General features: G+C 48.0%; 1 protein-coding gene and 1 long non-coding RNA gene across 2 annotated transcripts; both read right to left on the bottom strand.

The window, feature by feature from the left end:
* Positions 1–3,209: 3,209 nt before the first annotated feature.
* LOC127006522 (uncharacterized) lies at positions 3,210–3,753 on the bottom strand. The gene is made up of 2 exons (XR_007759620.1): positions 3,621–3,753; positions 3,210–3,443 (listed from the first exon to the last, which is right to left on the bottom strand). It is a non-coding gene; the product is annotated as an uncharacterized LOC127006522 (long non-coding RNA).
* A 2,546-nt stretch (positions 3,754–6,299) lies between these two features.
* On the bottom strand, positions 6,300–12,911 carry LOC127006829 (uncharacterized protein Rv2082-like). Its single transcript, XM_050877183.1, has 3 exons — positions 12,890–12,911; positions 11,787–12,107; positions 6,300–10,549 (listed from the first exon to the last, which is right to left on the bottom strand). Exons 1-3 carry the CDS (start codon positions 12,909–12,911, stop codon positions 9,906–9,908), a joined length of 987 nt encoding a protein of 328 aa, XP_050733140.1. The 3' UTR covers positions 6,300–9,905.
* Positions 12,912–17,526: the final 4,615 nt, after the last annotated feature.

Here is a 17,526-nt window from a genome sequence, read left to right as displayed (position 1 = left end):
CCATGCAAGGTGCGTCTTTCCATGAGCTAAAATATGAACCAAGTCTGAAGTCTCTACGATGACGAGAACCGAAGTTATGGCCAATCTGACGTTTTGTGCGACCTCGACCTTGACCTTTGACATAAAAAAATTAATGTGTTCTATTCTGGATGAACACGAAGCTTCCCTGAAAAATTGGTTGAGATATTCGCAAAATTGTGCACAGGAGACTGCTCACGAACCAACAAACAAATAAATAAACATTCTGACCGGACCGAAAATATAACCTCCTCCCAACTTCGTTGGCGGAGGCAAATTGTAATTATGTCAAACTGTATTGCATAAGTTTATTGCATATTACATTGTAATTCAAACTGATGAAATAAACCTACTTATATTTAGCATAAAATTGGCATTATTTTGTCACTCCCTGAGCACAATTTTGCTTAATCTAGCATAATTGAAGGTTGAGTCTAGAATATTTCTGCAAATGAGATCTGGTAACAGTGGCTGAGGTGTTGCTCCGCTGTGTCAGAAGTGGGTGTCTAGTCTTCCGTTATCTCCACGCTACATACAAACTTTGGCATTCTTCTACTGGTCTTTTTTTTTTTTGTATAGATGCGTCATAAAGGATGAAGTTAGCGTGTCCAGTCACCCTGTTTCTGTCTTCTTTAGAGTGAGGACCCAGGAGATCACGTTCATAAAAGGGTTGAAGTGAAAGAGGCGATCGCTTTCATTATTCCAGTTTATTGAAGGAACATGACAGACTATTCCCCAAGATGGCTCCCCGCTGTGCTCGGGGGGACACACAGCACAGCACAGCACAGCAGGGCACAGGACATACTCACAAGTATTGCCAACATCACGCCGTTCAGATACGTTTCCAGCAACAAAAGCTCCCCTGACACACTCACGCCTCCTGAGCCAATCACTTGCAGGGCTTTTGCTACCTGTCCGGTGATTAGCTGGGCTGGCGGGTGTCAGGGGAACGCTTTGTCATTACTGAACGTAGACTGGCAACTTATGACTGTAATGCCGTGTGTTTGTAAAAGAGGAATGTGTATATAGCGAGACTGTGTGTGTGTAATTGCATCACACACACACACACACACACACACACACACACACACACTCCTGTCTACCCAGCAGTGAATGGGTACCGGGTATCAGTTGGGGGTTGTATCCCCTCCCCCGGGGTGGTGGACTGGGGCCGGCAAAAGCGAGTAACCTAAGATTAAAAATCTTAAGTCTTTTTGACCCGGAACACGTGAGCTCAGTTGATACACACACACACACACACACACACACACACACACACACACACACACACACACACACACACACACACACACACACACTTATATTAATGATAAAAAAGTTAGGGTTGCAATGAATTAATTTATTTACTCATTTATTTATTTGTTTATTTATTTATTTGTTCAGCTTTTCATGGTGGGAATAGCCTAACATTACATATCACTCTGACTTCATTATACAGGCTAGTTTGTGGGTAGGGAGACTTCACTTTGTATGCTTTTTTATTACACCTTTGTTTTCGTAACGTTCTGATCTTTGTGAGAGCTTTGCTTTGGGAAACATCTTTTGCGCCAGGGCGAGTCAGAAGCCACTGGAATGAGGGAGTGTTTAATGATGTGGAGGAGGAGGAGAAGGAGGAGGAGGAGGAGGAGGAGGAGGAGGAGGAGGAGGAGGAAGTGAAAGAAGAGCATTATGAGGAAGGCGATGTAGAGAGAGGAGGACGAGGAAGTGGAAGTGGTATAGTAGGAGGAATATGGGGGAAAAAAAAAAGTATTATTATTATTAGTAGTAGGAGGAGGAGGAGAAGGAGGAGGAGGAGAAGAAGAAGAAGAAAAAGAAGAAGAAAATAACAACAATAATAAGAAAATCCCTGTATCTCCCCTCACAGCCACCACCTTCTCCTCCTCCATCCACCACCTCCACATCATTTAAGGTTTATCTGTACATATTTACAAACAGAACCAGTGACTTACTTAGCATGACACACCTGTTATGTATACCTGTTACGTTTACACCTGGACGAGGGTCACGTTCACCTCCCTACAGATCCACGGAGGGAAAGGGAAGGCTGGAACAACAAGTTGTGTTATGGAAGGGAGAATGAGTAATGAAAGGGAGGGGATGGGAGGGTGATAGGTGATAAGTTATGTTTATTGTATCATCATTGTATTTATTGTATGTAGTGTGTGGTATGAGGCGAAGGGAGGGAAGGGATAGAATGGGAAGCTAAAGAAAGGAATGTCTTGTGTGTTACGGATGGACATATCATAAGGAAAGGGGAGTGATTTTGTGTTTGGCTGGTGGCTGGGAAGGAAGGGAAGGTAAGGAATGCTGTGTGTGTGGCTGAGGAGGAAAGCGGAAGGTACAAAGGAAGGAAAGGGCTGGAGTATGTATGGAAAGGCAAAGGAATGGTGTGTTTAGCAGGGGATGGGAGTGGAATGAAGGAAAGAAGGGAAGGGATGCTGTGTGTCTGGCAGGCGACGAGAGAGAAAGGAAGGAAGGGATGCTGTGTGTCTGGCAGGCGACGAGAGAGAAAGGAAGGAAGGGATGCTGTGTGTCTGGCAGGCGACGAGAGAGAAAGGAAGGAAGGGATGCTGTGTGTCTGGCATGGGATGAGAGAGGAGTAGGGATGAAATACGTATGGAAGGGCAGATGAATGGAGGGGATGAGAGTAGAAGGAAGAAAGGGAGGAACGAATGAAGAAAGGAAGAAAGAATAGAAGGAAGGAAGGAAGGAAGGAAGGAAGGAAGGAAGGAAGGAAGGAAATGGATGCAGTACAGAAGGGAAAGGAAGAAGTATGTATAGAAGGGCAAAGAAAGGGAAGGAAAGTTGTTGTGTGTCTGGCAGGGGACTGGAGTGGAAGGAAGGGAGGAAGGAAAGTGAAGGGAAGGGATGCTGTATGTGTGTCTGGCAGGGGACTGGAGTGGAAGGAAGGGAGGAAGGAAAGTGAGGGAAGGGATGCTGTGTGTGTGTCTGGCAGGGGACTGAGTGGAAGGAAGGAGGAAGGAAAGTGAAGGAAGGGATGCTGTGTGTGTGTCTGGCAGGGGACTGGAGGAAGGAAGGAAGGAAAGTGAAGGAAGGGATGCTGTGTGTGTGTCTGGCAGGGGACTAGAGTGGAAGGAAGGGAGGAAGGAAAGTGAAGGAAGGGATGCTGTGTGTGTCTGGCAGGGGACTGGAGTGGAAGGAAGGGAGGAAGGAAAGTGAAGGGAAGGGATGCTGTGTGTGTGTCTGGCAGGGGACTGGAGTGGAAGGAAGGGAGGAAGGAAAGTGAAGGGAAGGGATGCTGTGTGTGTGTCTGGCAGGGGACTGGAGTGGAAGGAAGGGAGGAAGGAAAGTGAAGGGAAGGGATGCTGTGTGTGTGTCTGGCAGGGGACTGGAGTGGAAGGAAGGGAGGAAGGGAAGGGATGCTGTGTGTGTCTGGCAGGGGACTGAGTGGAAGGAAGGGAGGAAGGGAAGGGATGCTGTGTGTGTGTCTGGCAGGGGACTGAGTGGAAGGAAGGGAGGAAGGGAAGGGATGCTGTGTGTGTCTGGCAGGGGACTGAGTGGAAGTAAGGGAGGAAGGAAAGTGAAGGGAAGGGATGCTGTGTGTGTGTCTGGCAGGGGACTGGAGTGGAAGGAAGGGAGGAAGGAAAGTGAAGGGAAGGGATGCTGTGTGTGTGTCTGGCAGGGGACTGAGTGGAAGGAAGGGAGGAAGGGAAGGGATGCTGTGTGTGTCTGGCAGGGGACTGAGTGGAAGGAAGGGAGGAAGGGAAGGGATGCTGTGTGTGTCTGGCAGGGGACTGAGTGGAAGGAAGGGAGGAAGGGAAGGGATGCTGTGTGTGTCTGGCAGGGGACTGGAGTAGAAGTAAGGGAGGAAGGGAAGGGATGCTGTGTGTGTCTGGCAGGGGACTGAGTGGAAGGAAGGGAGGAAGGGAAGGGATGCTGTGTGTGCTCAGTCTCCGTACTCTCCCGAGCTGGGGTGACGCCGGGGTTCACGCAGCGCCACATTGTCGTCACTTTTATTGCTGTTTGGTGTTGGCTGTCACGCGGGAAGCCGATAGACACGGAAAAAAGAAACACAAACCACCCGAGAGTCTTGTTACCATACAGTACCGTTATCATTATTATTAATAGTATTATTATTTAGAGTATTAATATTATTACTATTAATGTTTATTATAAAAGAAAAGAGATGTTCCATAAGTATATATTTATATGTATAATAACTACTACTCTCTAGATTATGTTCCAAAAGACGTGTAATAGTACAGTGCAGTGGCAATATATACGATGACTTAACGAAATGTGTAAAAACGCTGAAAAAGTGTCAACATTAGAAAAATAATATATGCTCATGTACACACCGGTAAGTAATGAGAAGGGCGGCGAGGGGGGGGCGGCCGGGGGGAGGGGGGGCGGGACGCTGCTCCTAAGCTGGCACGGGGCACGGTGAAGGCGGGAGGGCGTGGGTGAAGGGAGTGGGTGTAGGGTGCCGGGGTGCTGCTGGCTGCTGGCGTCGGGGGGTTGGGGGTGGTGGGGGTGGAGGCTAACGCAGTGAACTAATGATTGAACGTTTGTACTTGTTGAGGTGTAACCATAATGTAATAAAATGGGGGGAGGGGTGTCTAAAGAGGGGGTGGAGGATGGAAAGAAGAATGAGTGTCGTTGATGTTGGTGTTGTTGTTGTTGTTAGCAGTCATAATTTTGTTTTGTTTTGTTTTGATTTGTGAACTGAAACTACACGTACCCTCATAGGTTCCTTCCTTATCTGTTATTATTTTTCCATGCGCTTCCTTTCTTCTCTTCTCCAATTTGTGTGTGTGTGTGTGTGTGTGTGTGTGTGTGTGTGTGTGTGTGTGTGTGTGTGTGTGTGTGTGTGTGTGTGTGTGTGTGTGTGTGTGTGTGTGTGTGTGTGTGTGTGTGTGTGTGTGTGTGTGTGTGTGTGTGTGTGTGTGTGTGTGTGTGTGTGTGTGTGTGTGTGTGTGTGTGTGTCTGTGTGTGTGTGTGTGTGTGTGTGTGTGTGTGTGTGTGTGTGTGTGTGTGTGTGTGTGTGTGTGTGAGAGAGAGAGAGAGAGAGAGAGAGAGAGAGAGAGAGAGAGAGAGAGAGAGAATGAGTGCCACAATCTTGCGCCTTGTCCCTTCCTCCTCTTCCCGGCCCACACTCAGTCCTCGGCCGCCTCTGACACGTTACAGCGAAGAGACAAACGTGGGTCAGCGAACTTAGACGCGGCACGCCAAGGTTACAAAACGTTTCGCTTTATGAGAGTGTGAAAACTAACTATAAAGGGGCTGGGCTGGGCTTGACATGCTTCGTATGCATGGGGGGGGGGGGGGGGGGTGAGCGTAAACGGAAGGCTAAGGAAAAGCAAACCTACTCAAAGAAACGTGACTAGACCGAGTATTGTTCGTGTTTGTGAGTTGGGCGATCACTTGTTATCGTAGTGACACGCTTTTTTCACGACTAGACTTAAGGAAATTAACGTCACGCTAATAAAACAGGTAAAAAAGACTAAAGTAATTTACGTAACACCTCTATCAGTTATCGATTGGTATCAGTGTATTTTTTTTCTTTAACTTAATTATTGACGCCAAATTGTTTGCGTCCTCGTCTTGATCACCTGGTGAGTGGTACCTAATGAGTACTCTGCTGCCGCCTGACCTGAACGAGGCAGGTGTGAGGCAGGCAGTGTGGCGGTGCTCCTACGAGACGGCTTGATCGGGGAGCCTCGCCTGCCTCACTCACGCGCGCAGGGCAGGAACAGTGTGTGCTCGGTGACGCATGCGATGAAAAAAAATACCCATGGTGATTTGTTTTCCCTTGTTGAATCGTGGGCTGATGCATCGATTTACACTTTTGAGTTGTCTAGCGTAACGGAAACCAAGGAAAATGTCTAGGGAGTCTGTGGTAAGGGAGGCGACTGGCTGCACCACACACACACACACACACACACACACACACACACACACACACACACACACACACACACACACACACACACACACACACACACACACACACACACACACCGCACAGACACACTGGAGTTCAGTATGACAAACAGACCATCTCCATTTTTGTAAGTGGCGTAAAATCTTTGAAAATAGTGGCGCCAATAAGGTGTTGTGGTGCTGTTTGGGTTCCTGTTTTGTGACGCAGGAGGCCGAATGGGCAAGGTCCCATTTCCATGTATCTATCTATATTTTTTCATTTTCGTTAGATAGATACGACGCAGGTTGACCTCCCGCTATATTAGTGACGCGCAGCCTTTTAAAATGGCGGTAATCAGGTGTATTGATGCTGTTTTGTAATGCAGACGGTCAGTTGGCCAAGTTTTCATTTACGTTAACTAATTCAAGTTTATTCGCCTTCTTTAGGTGTTCTACGTCTACTTGGTCACTGTTCATAGAGGACGTAGACTGAAAATATTTCAGGGTGGTCCTGTTTTTGTTTCTCTTGAGCCTCTAAGTGTGACCAAGGCCTGGCCAGTCTTCCCACATGTATCTTGTACAATGGGCGGTGCAGAGGGTACAGAAAGTCAGCGGCGGCCAGCCAGTCAGCCTCCCACTCAGTTCATTGGGGCGGTACAGGGTAGTGGTGGTGGTCGTGACGGTGGTGGATGTCGTGGCGTCTCAACGTTTGTCGAGGTTTAAGCAAATGAACATTTGTTTGAGGGTGTCAAAGAAAAAAAAAAGACGCAGCGAAGTACTGTACAAGCCGACCATTGATGCTCAGCGAACGAACAGCCGTGTCTATACATGTACAGAGTATTCTTATTCAATAATTTATTCATATATGTACACAACAGACGTGGATGCAAATGAGTAGTGTGTGTGTGGTAAGTAAGGACTCACGATCACAGTGAAAGGAAAATGAGACCGGAGAGGGAGAGAGTGGAGTGGTGTGTTTCTCGTCACAATAACAAATGGGGTGTCGGGTACAAAACAGGGAGGGTCCTCGGCCGCGGCCCAGCGGCGTGCCTCCCTCTGGGCCTCTTGTATGCGGGTGATGGCGAGGGCGAGGCAGGCGGGGCACCGAGCACCTTACAAGGCATCGTAAGGGTAACGGTACGATGAGACGGGCGGGACAAGTCACCAAGGGGACGACCACAGGCAGGCTGGTGCTGCTGCGTCCCCGTCAAGTATGTCCACTACACCAGTCCACTACACACGCACGCACGCACACAACCGGCCTGGACTGTCCCGGCTCTTGCTGTTGCGATGGGACTGATTCAGAATTATGGTGCCTGGTGGTGGTGGTGGTGGTGGTGGTCTTGGTGGAGGTGGCTGTGGTGGAGGTGGATGTGGTGCTCTGCCGTGTTGCATCCAGGCGGGATGTCAGTCGGTGCTGTGGTGTGCAGGATTCATTACACAGCATGGGGGACGCTGGCTCCATGCTGCTCCACCACTGCTGCTGCTGCTGCTGCTGCCTGACATAAGTACATTTGTCGTCGAGTTTGGCTAACAACTTTGCGCATGTAGTTTTGCTATGAAGTATACAAGTAATGTTTGTGGTGTGACTTCCCTCTCTCTCCGTCTCTCGCCACCTACAGCGTGCCACTCGCGTCACGGAGGATGGACACATGCGTGCTACTCTTACAACCGAGGAAACTAAGCGTCCTACGCGAAGACTTGGGAACAAAACCTTGTGGAAGCGTATCACTAGGGGACGTTGTCTCTACCGCTACGAATGGCTGGGAGAAAATGTCTAGGCGTTACCCACAACCCTCTGTCGGACCCCTGCAGCCCCTGGCGTCCCTCCCGCGCCTGCAGGAGTGAGGCGCCTCGAGGACCGGATCACATGCTCCAAGTCGTCGCGGCCCGGGGAGTGGACGAGTGACTCCTGGCAGCAGGCCACTCCTTGGGGCGTCGGTGCAAGGGAGCAGACCAAGTGTATCCTTGATGCCAAGTGGAATGTAACGTTCCAATACTAAGACGGAAGGAGTCGACCGAAGGAGGAAATAAATAGTAGGAGAAGGGTCTCTTATCCACGGGCCTGACCTATAGATGGGCGTGTGTGGGAACCAGACACGCCACAATGAACCCATCGCTCCTTTTTACTTACTTGTCTCAGCTAAAAATTCGAAAAAACAGACTCGGTATCCATGTGCCGCAACTAACAAGCATCGTCCTCCAAGTGCTTGGCCTGAAGAAGCCCTCATCCCTGTGCTTCACCTTCATCCTTGTGCTTAACCTAAAAACCTTCTTATTCCACGTGCCAGACCTAAAAAATCCATCTACATGGAGGTGTCTCACCCCAAAGCTTACTCACTAGTCAAAAATAACACTGGATCGGCATAGTCCCGGTAAAATTATTGTTAAAAAAGGAAATGGGCTCCATCACAAAATCTCCCATCGTTGGGTCCGGTCAGGTTAGTGGCGCCCCGTGGGAGGAGACTATCCAGGGTGAACCAAAGAACAACGCATCAAACCCTAATAACTGAGAGTAACACAACCAGAGTGTCCGGTGGGCGCGAGGAGGTCTTGGCAGACTGAGTCACTCCCACCTGAGTCGCTTGAGTCACGTTCGACACGCCGCTTAACGACAACAAGCAAACAGCTCAGATTAACACTTGAAATATTGTATACACTTCTTTTCCGTTTTAACTTTTGCATTTAAGCATTTAATCAATACTATGAGGCAACGTAAAAACAAATATAAACTATGATGCAACTAGTGCCTACAAGTGGAAAGTGAAAAGAAAGATACAAACATCTGTAAAACCTGGTCACATAATATACAAGCAAACAAGTGGATAAACGAATCAATAGATGGATAATGTTTGACAGTAACGATCTGAATAAAGGAAAATGACAATCGATGAACGACGGTAGTTGATGAAAAGATGAGATTTCCTTCAAGGCGTCGTGACTGAACCTTGTGTGGTAAAATATATGACCTTGAGAGATCTGGGCCGCGCCGCGAGCTGTCTCCAAAGTCACTGACGACTGGCGTTATCGCGCCTTTCAGGGGACTCAAGGCTGCCCCAGGTGAGCGGTCCCCGGAGGTCCTTTTGTTCATCTCTCGCCACCATGGACTTTATACGTATCAGACGATTTTCCTCTCTACTCCCGACGTCCACTGCGGGTGGTGATGGTGGCGGTGCCTGCCGCGCGCCAGCCGGGGCCGCCAGACACACACCCTGCCACGGAGTGATAAGGCATGGGAGTCACGGGCCGCGCGAGTGAGCGCGGGACAATTTTAATGTAAGGGAGGCGGCGCGGTGGTCGTGTCCTTCATTGTCAGCAGCAAAGAAAGGTTGTTGGTCAGGCTGCAGCGGCCAGGCCTCAGGTGTGTCGCGGGGCCCCAAGACACGCCGCTGCTGCTCCGCTACCCGACACGTGCCAACCAGGCGTCCCGAGGGTACATACGCACGGCGCTGCCTGCCCCGAGGGTATTCGGCGCCTCTGTAATATTGTCTTAACGTTTGGTAGAGAAACAAAGCCAATTGTAATGTTACTGAAAGTCATCTTTAACAGGTGTTATTGCTGATGTCCGTGGCGTCGCCGGGTCGAAGCCACCTTTGGGAGGCGATGCGGGTCTCCTCCCTTTCTGCCCCACACCGTCACTAGGCGACGCCACACCGTCACGAGGCGACGCACCACTCAGAGAACAGCGTGACCTCTGGCTGTCTTGTGAAGTGTTTCGTCAACAAACACACCACCAGTGGCCGCCTCACCGCTGCCGGGCACAGTCTACCGTGCTCCGGCTCACCTCTGAGCCAGGCCGGTGAAACCCCTCACACACCTCGAGGCGGGCCGACGCGGTACCCTCTCTGGGGGCGGCGGTACTGGTGTCAGGCTGGGAGGAGCAGCTCGGCTCCGAGACACTCATGCCAAGGACGCTGGGCTCGCCAGGCGTGGGTGGCCAGCGCCCAGCAGCGGGCTGTGGGCGGAGCAGTGTCCGGCAGGAGCTATTCGGTGTGAGGGCGGGCATTAGGTTGGAACTCCTTGGGCGTTGGGCTACCGGGGTTGTGATTGGCGGGCGGCGGCCGTCGCTGCACCACCGTGGACTCGGTCTGGTCGAGGCCGTTAAGGCAGGGCGGCGGCGGCGGCTCGGCGCCCTCGTGGATGGTGTTGAGGACCTGGTGCACCACTGGTGGCGGGGCCTCGCCCTCCCCCGCTCCGCCGCCGGGCCCGGTCGCGCCCACACCTCCACTTGCGTCCGTCCGAGGCTCAGATGCCGTTGTACACGCCTGCGGGGCGTGGCTGGCCCTGGCGGCCCCGAACATGGGTGCCGCCCCTCCCACTCCTGTCCCGAAGCCGCCGTCCACTAGCGGGTCGTCGAGGCGGCCGTTCTTGGTGGGCGGGGCGTCGGGGCTGCCCTCGCAGGTGGCCAGGGAGTCACAGGTGGTGGTGGAGGTGGAGAGGGAGTGTCGCGGTGACGAGGATGCCGTGGTTACCATGGAGGCAGTGGGAGCCGTGGGCGTTGCCGCCGCCACCGGAATGATGTGGCCCACGATGAGGTGCTCGTCGGCGAAGTCCAGGGCGACGCTGACGTGGTACAGCATGTTGCAGGTGGCGATCACGTACTCACACAGGGAGAACCAGCTGAACGCTGCAACACAACAACAGCATTAGCACAACAGCAACAATAGCAGCATCAGAAGCAACATCAACATCAGTAACAACAAGAACGGCAACAAGGCATCACAGCCACGCGAGTCAGGACCAGGAGCGGGCTGTTCACTCTCAGCTGTGATCCTCGCAAGGCTTTGATCCGTCCCGCCCCCCGTCACCTCCACCGGCCAAGGTAATTTTCCGGCCGCTGCGGGACTCACTTAATGCTGGGATGAGCCACTGCGAGAATTACCCCCATCAGCCAACACTACAACATGTTATTGGACATATCTCAAAATTTATATATCTGGAAACACACGACAAAACTACAGTTATTTTGCTGTATCATTGAATTAAATTGTTTGAGAGAGAAAAAATATGGGGCTACATTATGGCAGTGGTAACTCATGATGTGAAAAAAATGTAAATGAAAGAAGAAACATCAACAAAGAAGTGAAAAAATCTTTCATATTTGTGGGTTGACAACAAACAGACTAGGCAGCGCTGGGGAAGAATAGTTTCGTTAGACTTCATCTTGCTGATGCAGCGCAGTTTTGGTCTATATACTATAGAATGAATATCATCCTGCTACACTCCGTGCAGGGAACGATAACAAATATAACACAGGCTGAGAAACTTGCACATGTTAGTCTTGAAAAATGTTAATACGTGTTTGCTTTCCCTCGAGCGGCGAAGGCTGCGAAGGAACTTTGTTGAAATTTACTAATGGATGAAGTTAGCAAAGTTCTGGTAGTAAGAGAGCAGGGTAGGACACGTAGATGTGTTAAGTTAGATCAATTCAAATTAAAAAAAGAACATGGCAGGAATTGATTTGAGCCCGGCCCCCCCATTCTATCTCCAGGTCTACAATCATTCTATGGTAGAGCAAATAATAGGAATATAATAAAAAAAACAAGACACCATGAGAGAATCCCAAGATACACGTTCAGTCCCTTCAGTCTGTCCTCACCCACGGCTCAGCAGTGAACGGAGGAGGAGGGCGAAGGGAAGAAAGAAAAAAATGAGCCCTTAGTTCCTTTTTTTCCTCCAGTCAGACGATAAACTTGTGAAAAAGATAAAGGAAAGAGAAAAAAGTAAAGGAATAGAAATATAGAAATGTAGAAAAAGAAAGAAGGAAAAGAAAAAGAAGAAGAAGAAGAAGAAGAAGAAGAAGAACAGAACCGAAAAGCAATATAATGGACTAACACCATGCCCTCAGCTAAAGCCAACCTTACCCATGGGCTGGCAGTGGACCCTGTGGCGCCAGAAGAAGAAGAGGAGGCCGGCGGTGGAGGCCAACTTGATGCCGAAGAGCCACTTTTTCTGCGAGAAGGATCGAAGCAACGTCGGGGAGAGCGTGTGACGCACGGCACGCACCACCCTGATCACACACAGCATGTACACCAGCGACACCAGCATGAACAGCGTGAACAGCTTCTCGTGCACCGCTGCGGAAAGAAGGAGGAGGTTAGCTAGGGCTGTCGGGTTGAAGAGGCTGCTTTTGTTATGGTGATAGGGTGTGTGGGAGGTTGGTGAAGAGAAACAAGGCGAGATCACTGATTAAATTCAACATGGGGTGTGTTCTGCTGGCTGTGTCAGAAGCAGCCAACACACACACACACACACACACACACACACACACACACACACACACACACACACACACACACATTTAGCTATTCTGGACAGAATCCTGGGTAGAGCTGAAAGTCTGGCAAGGACTGGGGAAATGAACAGAATAATAACAGCTGTTGGCAATTACATCAGCGGCTGGGTGTGAGTGGCCTGACCCTGCTATACAGAAAGTGGTAGATGAGTGGAACAGGCTGAGCAGTCATGTGGTGAGTGCCAATACAATTGTCACATTAAAAAATAGATTAGATAAATTCATGGATAGTGATATTAGGTGGGGTTAGATTCACAGGAGCTTAGGTTGAAAGGAGCTGCCTTGTACAGGCCTACCGGCCTTTTGCAGACTCCTACGTTCTTATGTTCTTATGTTCTTACAAAGCTTATATCAAGGAAGAACACCTTGCCCTTCCTACACAGTCACCTCAAAAATTTGCCTACCCAGCACGAGCTGCTATGGCTGCCAAAGGAACCGCCATTCATGTGCAGCTATGCATTGCTTTGGAATAATATATGTATTGATTTTCATACCATTTTCTTAACCTCTGTAAATTTATTTACATCTTGGCTGAATATTTTTTCTCAGAGAAGATTAGGACATTTACAGACACACATACAAATCTAATACAGATACAAATCTAATCAACTTAAATGTCGGTTCTAATATAGCACAAGTTCAACATTGTGAAATTTGTTTTTCGCCTTGTACTTTGGTTGACAATGAAATCCATGTTAAGAAGATGGAAGGTCGGTTTATGGAGACAGGGTGAAGGGGATTGTTGATGAAGACAAGCAGGGTGAGATGGAGGATCGGTTTATGGGGATAAGGTGAAGGCATACGGATGAGGAGGGAGATCATTCGTCGTGATAGTGTGAGGGTGAGGCTTTGGGTTAGTGTGAAAGCGTGAGGGAGAGGATCACTTATTGTTTCTTGTATCCTTTCTTGTGTTGTTTCCTTCCTTCATTACTTTCTTTATTCTTTTTTTCCCTTCTTTCTTTCCTTCCTTTCTTCCTTCCTTCCTTCCTTCCTCTTTTCTTTCCTTCTTTCTCCCTTCCCTCGCTTATTTCTCACTTGTGTTCCTTTGTTTCTTTTTTGCTTCTCTAATGCAGGTTGTTTTTATTTTTTGCCTGTCTCCTTTTGCCTCTTTCTTTTTCCTTCTTTGTTTCCTTACCTCTTTGTCTGTTTGTCTCTCTCTCTCTCGGTAAAGGTACAAATTTTTGCCTTTAGCTTCATTACTTAATTCTCGTTGCCGTGTTTGTCTTCTTGGATTTCCTTAATTGCCTCCTTTATGCCCTTCTTTTAATTCTATTTCTTTCCTTTACGTGCCGTGCCGAGTTTAAATTTTTCCCTTTCTCCGTTTTCTCTCTTTTTTTTTTGTCCTTGCTTTTGGGTGCTTTATCTTGCTCTGTATTTTTTCTTCGTCTGTTTATTTCTTGTTTCTTCCCGCTCCTGCTCTCTCCCCCTTGAACAAAGCATAGCAAAAAGGATGAAGAAATGAAGAGAAAGGACGAAGTGGGTAGAAGGGAGAGGAATGCATGCAGATGATGGAGAGAGGAAGGGGACTAGGAAAGGAAGTTGAAGATAGGACGGGCATGAAAGAAAGTTGGAAAGGAAGGAAGAAACTGAATGAAAATGGAAGGAAAGATTGGAAGGGGGAGGGAAGAAAAGCGAAGAAGGGAAGGGATAGGCTGAAGGGAAGAGTGAATGGCAAACCGAAAGGATGGGAAGATAGATTTAAGAAGGAAGAAGAAAATGGAAGAAAATCAATACTGTACGAAAGCGGAAATAAGAAGGATTGGAGATGAATAATAATATGAAAAGGAAAAGAAAAAAGTTAAATGAAGACGGGAGAGTAGAAAGGAAAATCGGAGAGGAGGAGAGGAATAGAAGAAAGGCAGCAAGGGATGTATGGGAAAGGGAAGATTGAAGGGGAGGAAGAGGAGTAAATTTAGGAGAGAAAAATGAAGGGAAAAAAGGAGATGAATGACAACGGGAAAGGAAGGGTAGGGGAAGGAAAGACAGAAGGGAAAGGGAGAATCATATTAAAAAGGAGAGAGAAAAGATAAGAAAATAAGGAACGAAGGGAGGGAGGGAGGGCAAGTGGCGGGAAGAAATGAAGGGAGGAGAGAATGTAAAGAAGAAAAAGTCGAGTTGAAGGGAAGAAAAGAAGAAAATGATTAGCTTGCCAGAACAGAGGGAGACAGCGTAGGAGAGAAGGAATGAAGGAAATGAAAGGAAGGAGGGAAAGGAGGAATAAATAAATAAGTAAGTAAGGAAGGAAGGAAGGGAGTAAGGAAAGAAAGGATGGAAGGGCTTAGGAGGAAATGAAAGACAAAAACGAAAAAGAGGAAAGAAACAAGAGGGGGACAAAAAACATAGAAAGAGTGAGGGAAAAGGCAAGGAGAGGAAAGTTGATTAATTAAGGGAGGAAAGGAGAGAGGAAGGGAAGGAGGAATGGAGGAAAACAGCAGAGGAACCGAACGGGAAAGAGGCGTAAAGGGAAACAGAGTAAAAAAAAAAAAGACTAAGAAGAATTATAGGAAAGGGAGGAAGTGAGGCAATGCGAAGGAAAGGAAGAAATATGGGAAGAAAATAAAGAAAAGTTAAGAGGAGAAAGATCAACCACCACCACCACCACCACCACCGCCACCACCGCCGCCACCACCTGTCACATCTCTTAGGAAGGGGAGGAGGGAAGGAGGGAAGGGCTTAGGGACATACGGATGAAAGAAGGGATGGAGGGAGGAAGGGACGTTAGGAAGGGAAAGAGGATGACAGGATGATTAGAGGAAAGAAGAGGAAAGGAAGGCATTAAAGAAAACACGGAGGGAAGGGAAGGAACCAGCGAAATAATAAAGAAGGGAGGAAGGAAGAGAGGAAGGAAGGAAGGAAGGAAGGAAAGAGAGATAAAAAGGAAGGACGGGAAAAATAGCTGGAGGGAAGGAATGAAGGAGGGTAAAAAGGAAGAAAAAAAAGGAGGAAGAAAGAAAGAAAAAAGAAAAAAGGAAAACTAGGAAGTACTGAAGGAAGGAAAGAAGGAAAGAAGTAAGAAAGAAAGACTGGAAAGCCTCAAAAACGAAGAAAAATCGAAGTGGAGAAAAAAAAAGAAAGAAAGCAGAAGGAAAGATAAAGAAAAAAGAATGAAGGAAAAAATGAAAGGAAGTAACGAATAGAAGAGAAAAAGGAACAATTATAAACGAAGAAAGTTGAGACAGAAGAAAAAAAAAACTAATATGACAACTCTCCGTGTAGGTTTTGCATAATTTTCTCCAATCTGAGGCCATTACAAGGGCGAGATTTTAATGTGAGGCGGCGGCGCGCGGGTTAGATAGGGACGGGACGGGGCAAGTTGAGGAAGATGGGCTCTCCTGTGTCTCATTATTACTCGTGTTTTTTGAGAGAGAGAGAGAGAGAGAGAGAGAGAGAGAGAGAGAGAGAGAGAGAGAGAGAGAGAGAGAGAGAGAGAGAGAGAGAGAGAGAGAGAGAGAGAGAGAGAGAGAGAGAGAGAGAGAGAGAGAGAGAGAGAGAGATAGGTGGGGGAAATGAATAAAATAACTACATCTAAACAATTAACAAACCTACACCATTCAACTATACACTCCTACTGTCTTTCCTTCTAACCCACTTCCTCTTCTTACTATACCCTTGATTAGAGAAAAAGGAGGCGAAGAGAGGATTAGGGAAGGTGAATATAGGGAGAGATAGGTACGTGATTTGCGGGGATTGTTTTAGGCCGGGTGGTACTGTGCTCGGCTCGGGACTGGAAGGCTACGAGTCTGACCCAGTTAGTTAGCGCTCTCCTGTAACCCTGGCAGAGCGATTGTGATCTTAACTACCGAGCTTAAGGGGGATCTTTAATGACTTTTAGAGGGTACCGCCAGGGGAGAAGGGGCAAGGGAAAGGTAGAGAAGCCTAAGGGAAGAGATGAAAGGAAGGTAAGGGGAGAGAGACTTAGGAAAGGGATGAAAGGATGATGGTGTGAAAGAAGGAAATAAGAGTAGATGAGATAATGTGAAAGAGGAAAGGGAGCTAAAGGAAAACGAGGAAGGAAGGGGAAAAAGGAACAAGAGAAGTGAGAAAGGAAGATGATAGGGAAGTAGGAGATAGGTATAGTGAAGATAAGTTGAAATGGAGGAAGGAAAGTGAAGGAACGAATGAATGAAAAAAAAAGTTCGCAAAGAAGGGTTTTTGCGTGCGTGAGGGGAGAAGGAAGGAGGATTCATATAACGAAACGTAAGGAGAGAAAGAGAGGAAGGGATGAGAGAGAAAAGATAAAAAGATGAGGGAAAAGGAGAAACGAAAAGAGGGAGGGAGAGGAGAGAGAAAAAGCTAAGGTAAAAGAAGAGAGGACAGGAAGGAAGGAGAGAGAAGGGAGAAAAAGCTGAGGCAAAAGGGGGAAGGAGAGGAAGGAGGGAGAGAGAAGGGAGAAAAAGCTGAGGCAAAAGGGGGAAGGAGAGGAAGGAGGGAGAGAGAAGGGAGATAAAGCTGAGGGAAAAGGGGGAAGGAGAGGAAGGAGGGAGAGAGAAGGGAGATAAAGCTGAGGGAAAAGGGGGGAAGGAGAGGAAGGAGGGAGAGAGAAGGGATATGAAGCTGAGGGAAAAGGAGAGACGATAAGAGGGAGGGAAAGGAGAAAGACACGTTGCTGGGAAGAAGATGACTGTGGATGGAAGGAACCAGCCGAGGCCCACCGACCCAACCTGCCCTAAGCTTGACCTGCCTTCCACGTGTCGGCTTAAGCTTTTGGTTAGGGGTCGTCAAGAGGCAGCGCTTTCAAGGTACTTAGGGTCATATTATAAAAGATTTCGTCGCCCAAGTTCACATATTTGACAAAGCTTTCGTATGAGTTTAGGTCAATTCCAGGAGTAGTTTTATGACTCTGGTGGTAGTTTAACCCTTCCTATGTAGCATGAAACTAAAAAACCACTCATTAGAACCCGATTGATCCCTTCTCTGACCTTTTGAAATAGTTGATGTGAGAAGCGAAAGCGTCTTAAAATACCGGCCTTAGTCCCATATTCTTAAACGTATCGGACTCCCATCACGACTATATCTTAAGCCCACAGAGAATATTCACCAGGTTTTCTTGGGTGACTTTTCCCGTTCATGGTGTGGATGTCGTATAGAGCTATCACCAGGATCACAAAATAGTCTATGAAAAATACCAGCAACTTCTACGAGAGGTTTTTCCAACAGGCGAACTGAGGTGTTGATACATTTAAGAATACGGACTTTAGGCGGCTCCTGAGTCCTCGTAAGTAATTGTTTAGACGTTCAAAACAAAGGTGTCGCATAGAATAATTCATGGCTAAATTAGTGTCTTATTTAACTCCTAAGTGACCTTTAGG

This window comes from Eriocheir sinensis, chromosome 33 (genome assembly GCF_024679095.1).
Source record: "Eriocheir sinensis breed Jianghai 21 chromosome 33, ASM2467909v1, whole genome shotgun sequence".
Taxonomy (NCBI): domain Eukaryota; kingdom Metazoa; phylum Arthropoda; class Malacostraca; order Decapoda; family Varunidae; genus Eriocheir; species Eriocheir sinensis.
Note: the sequence above shows the minus strand (reverse complement) of the source record. Positions and strands in the feature narration are given on the sequence as shown.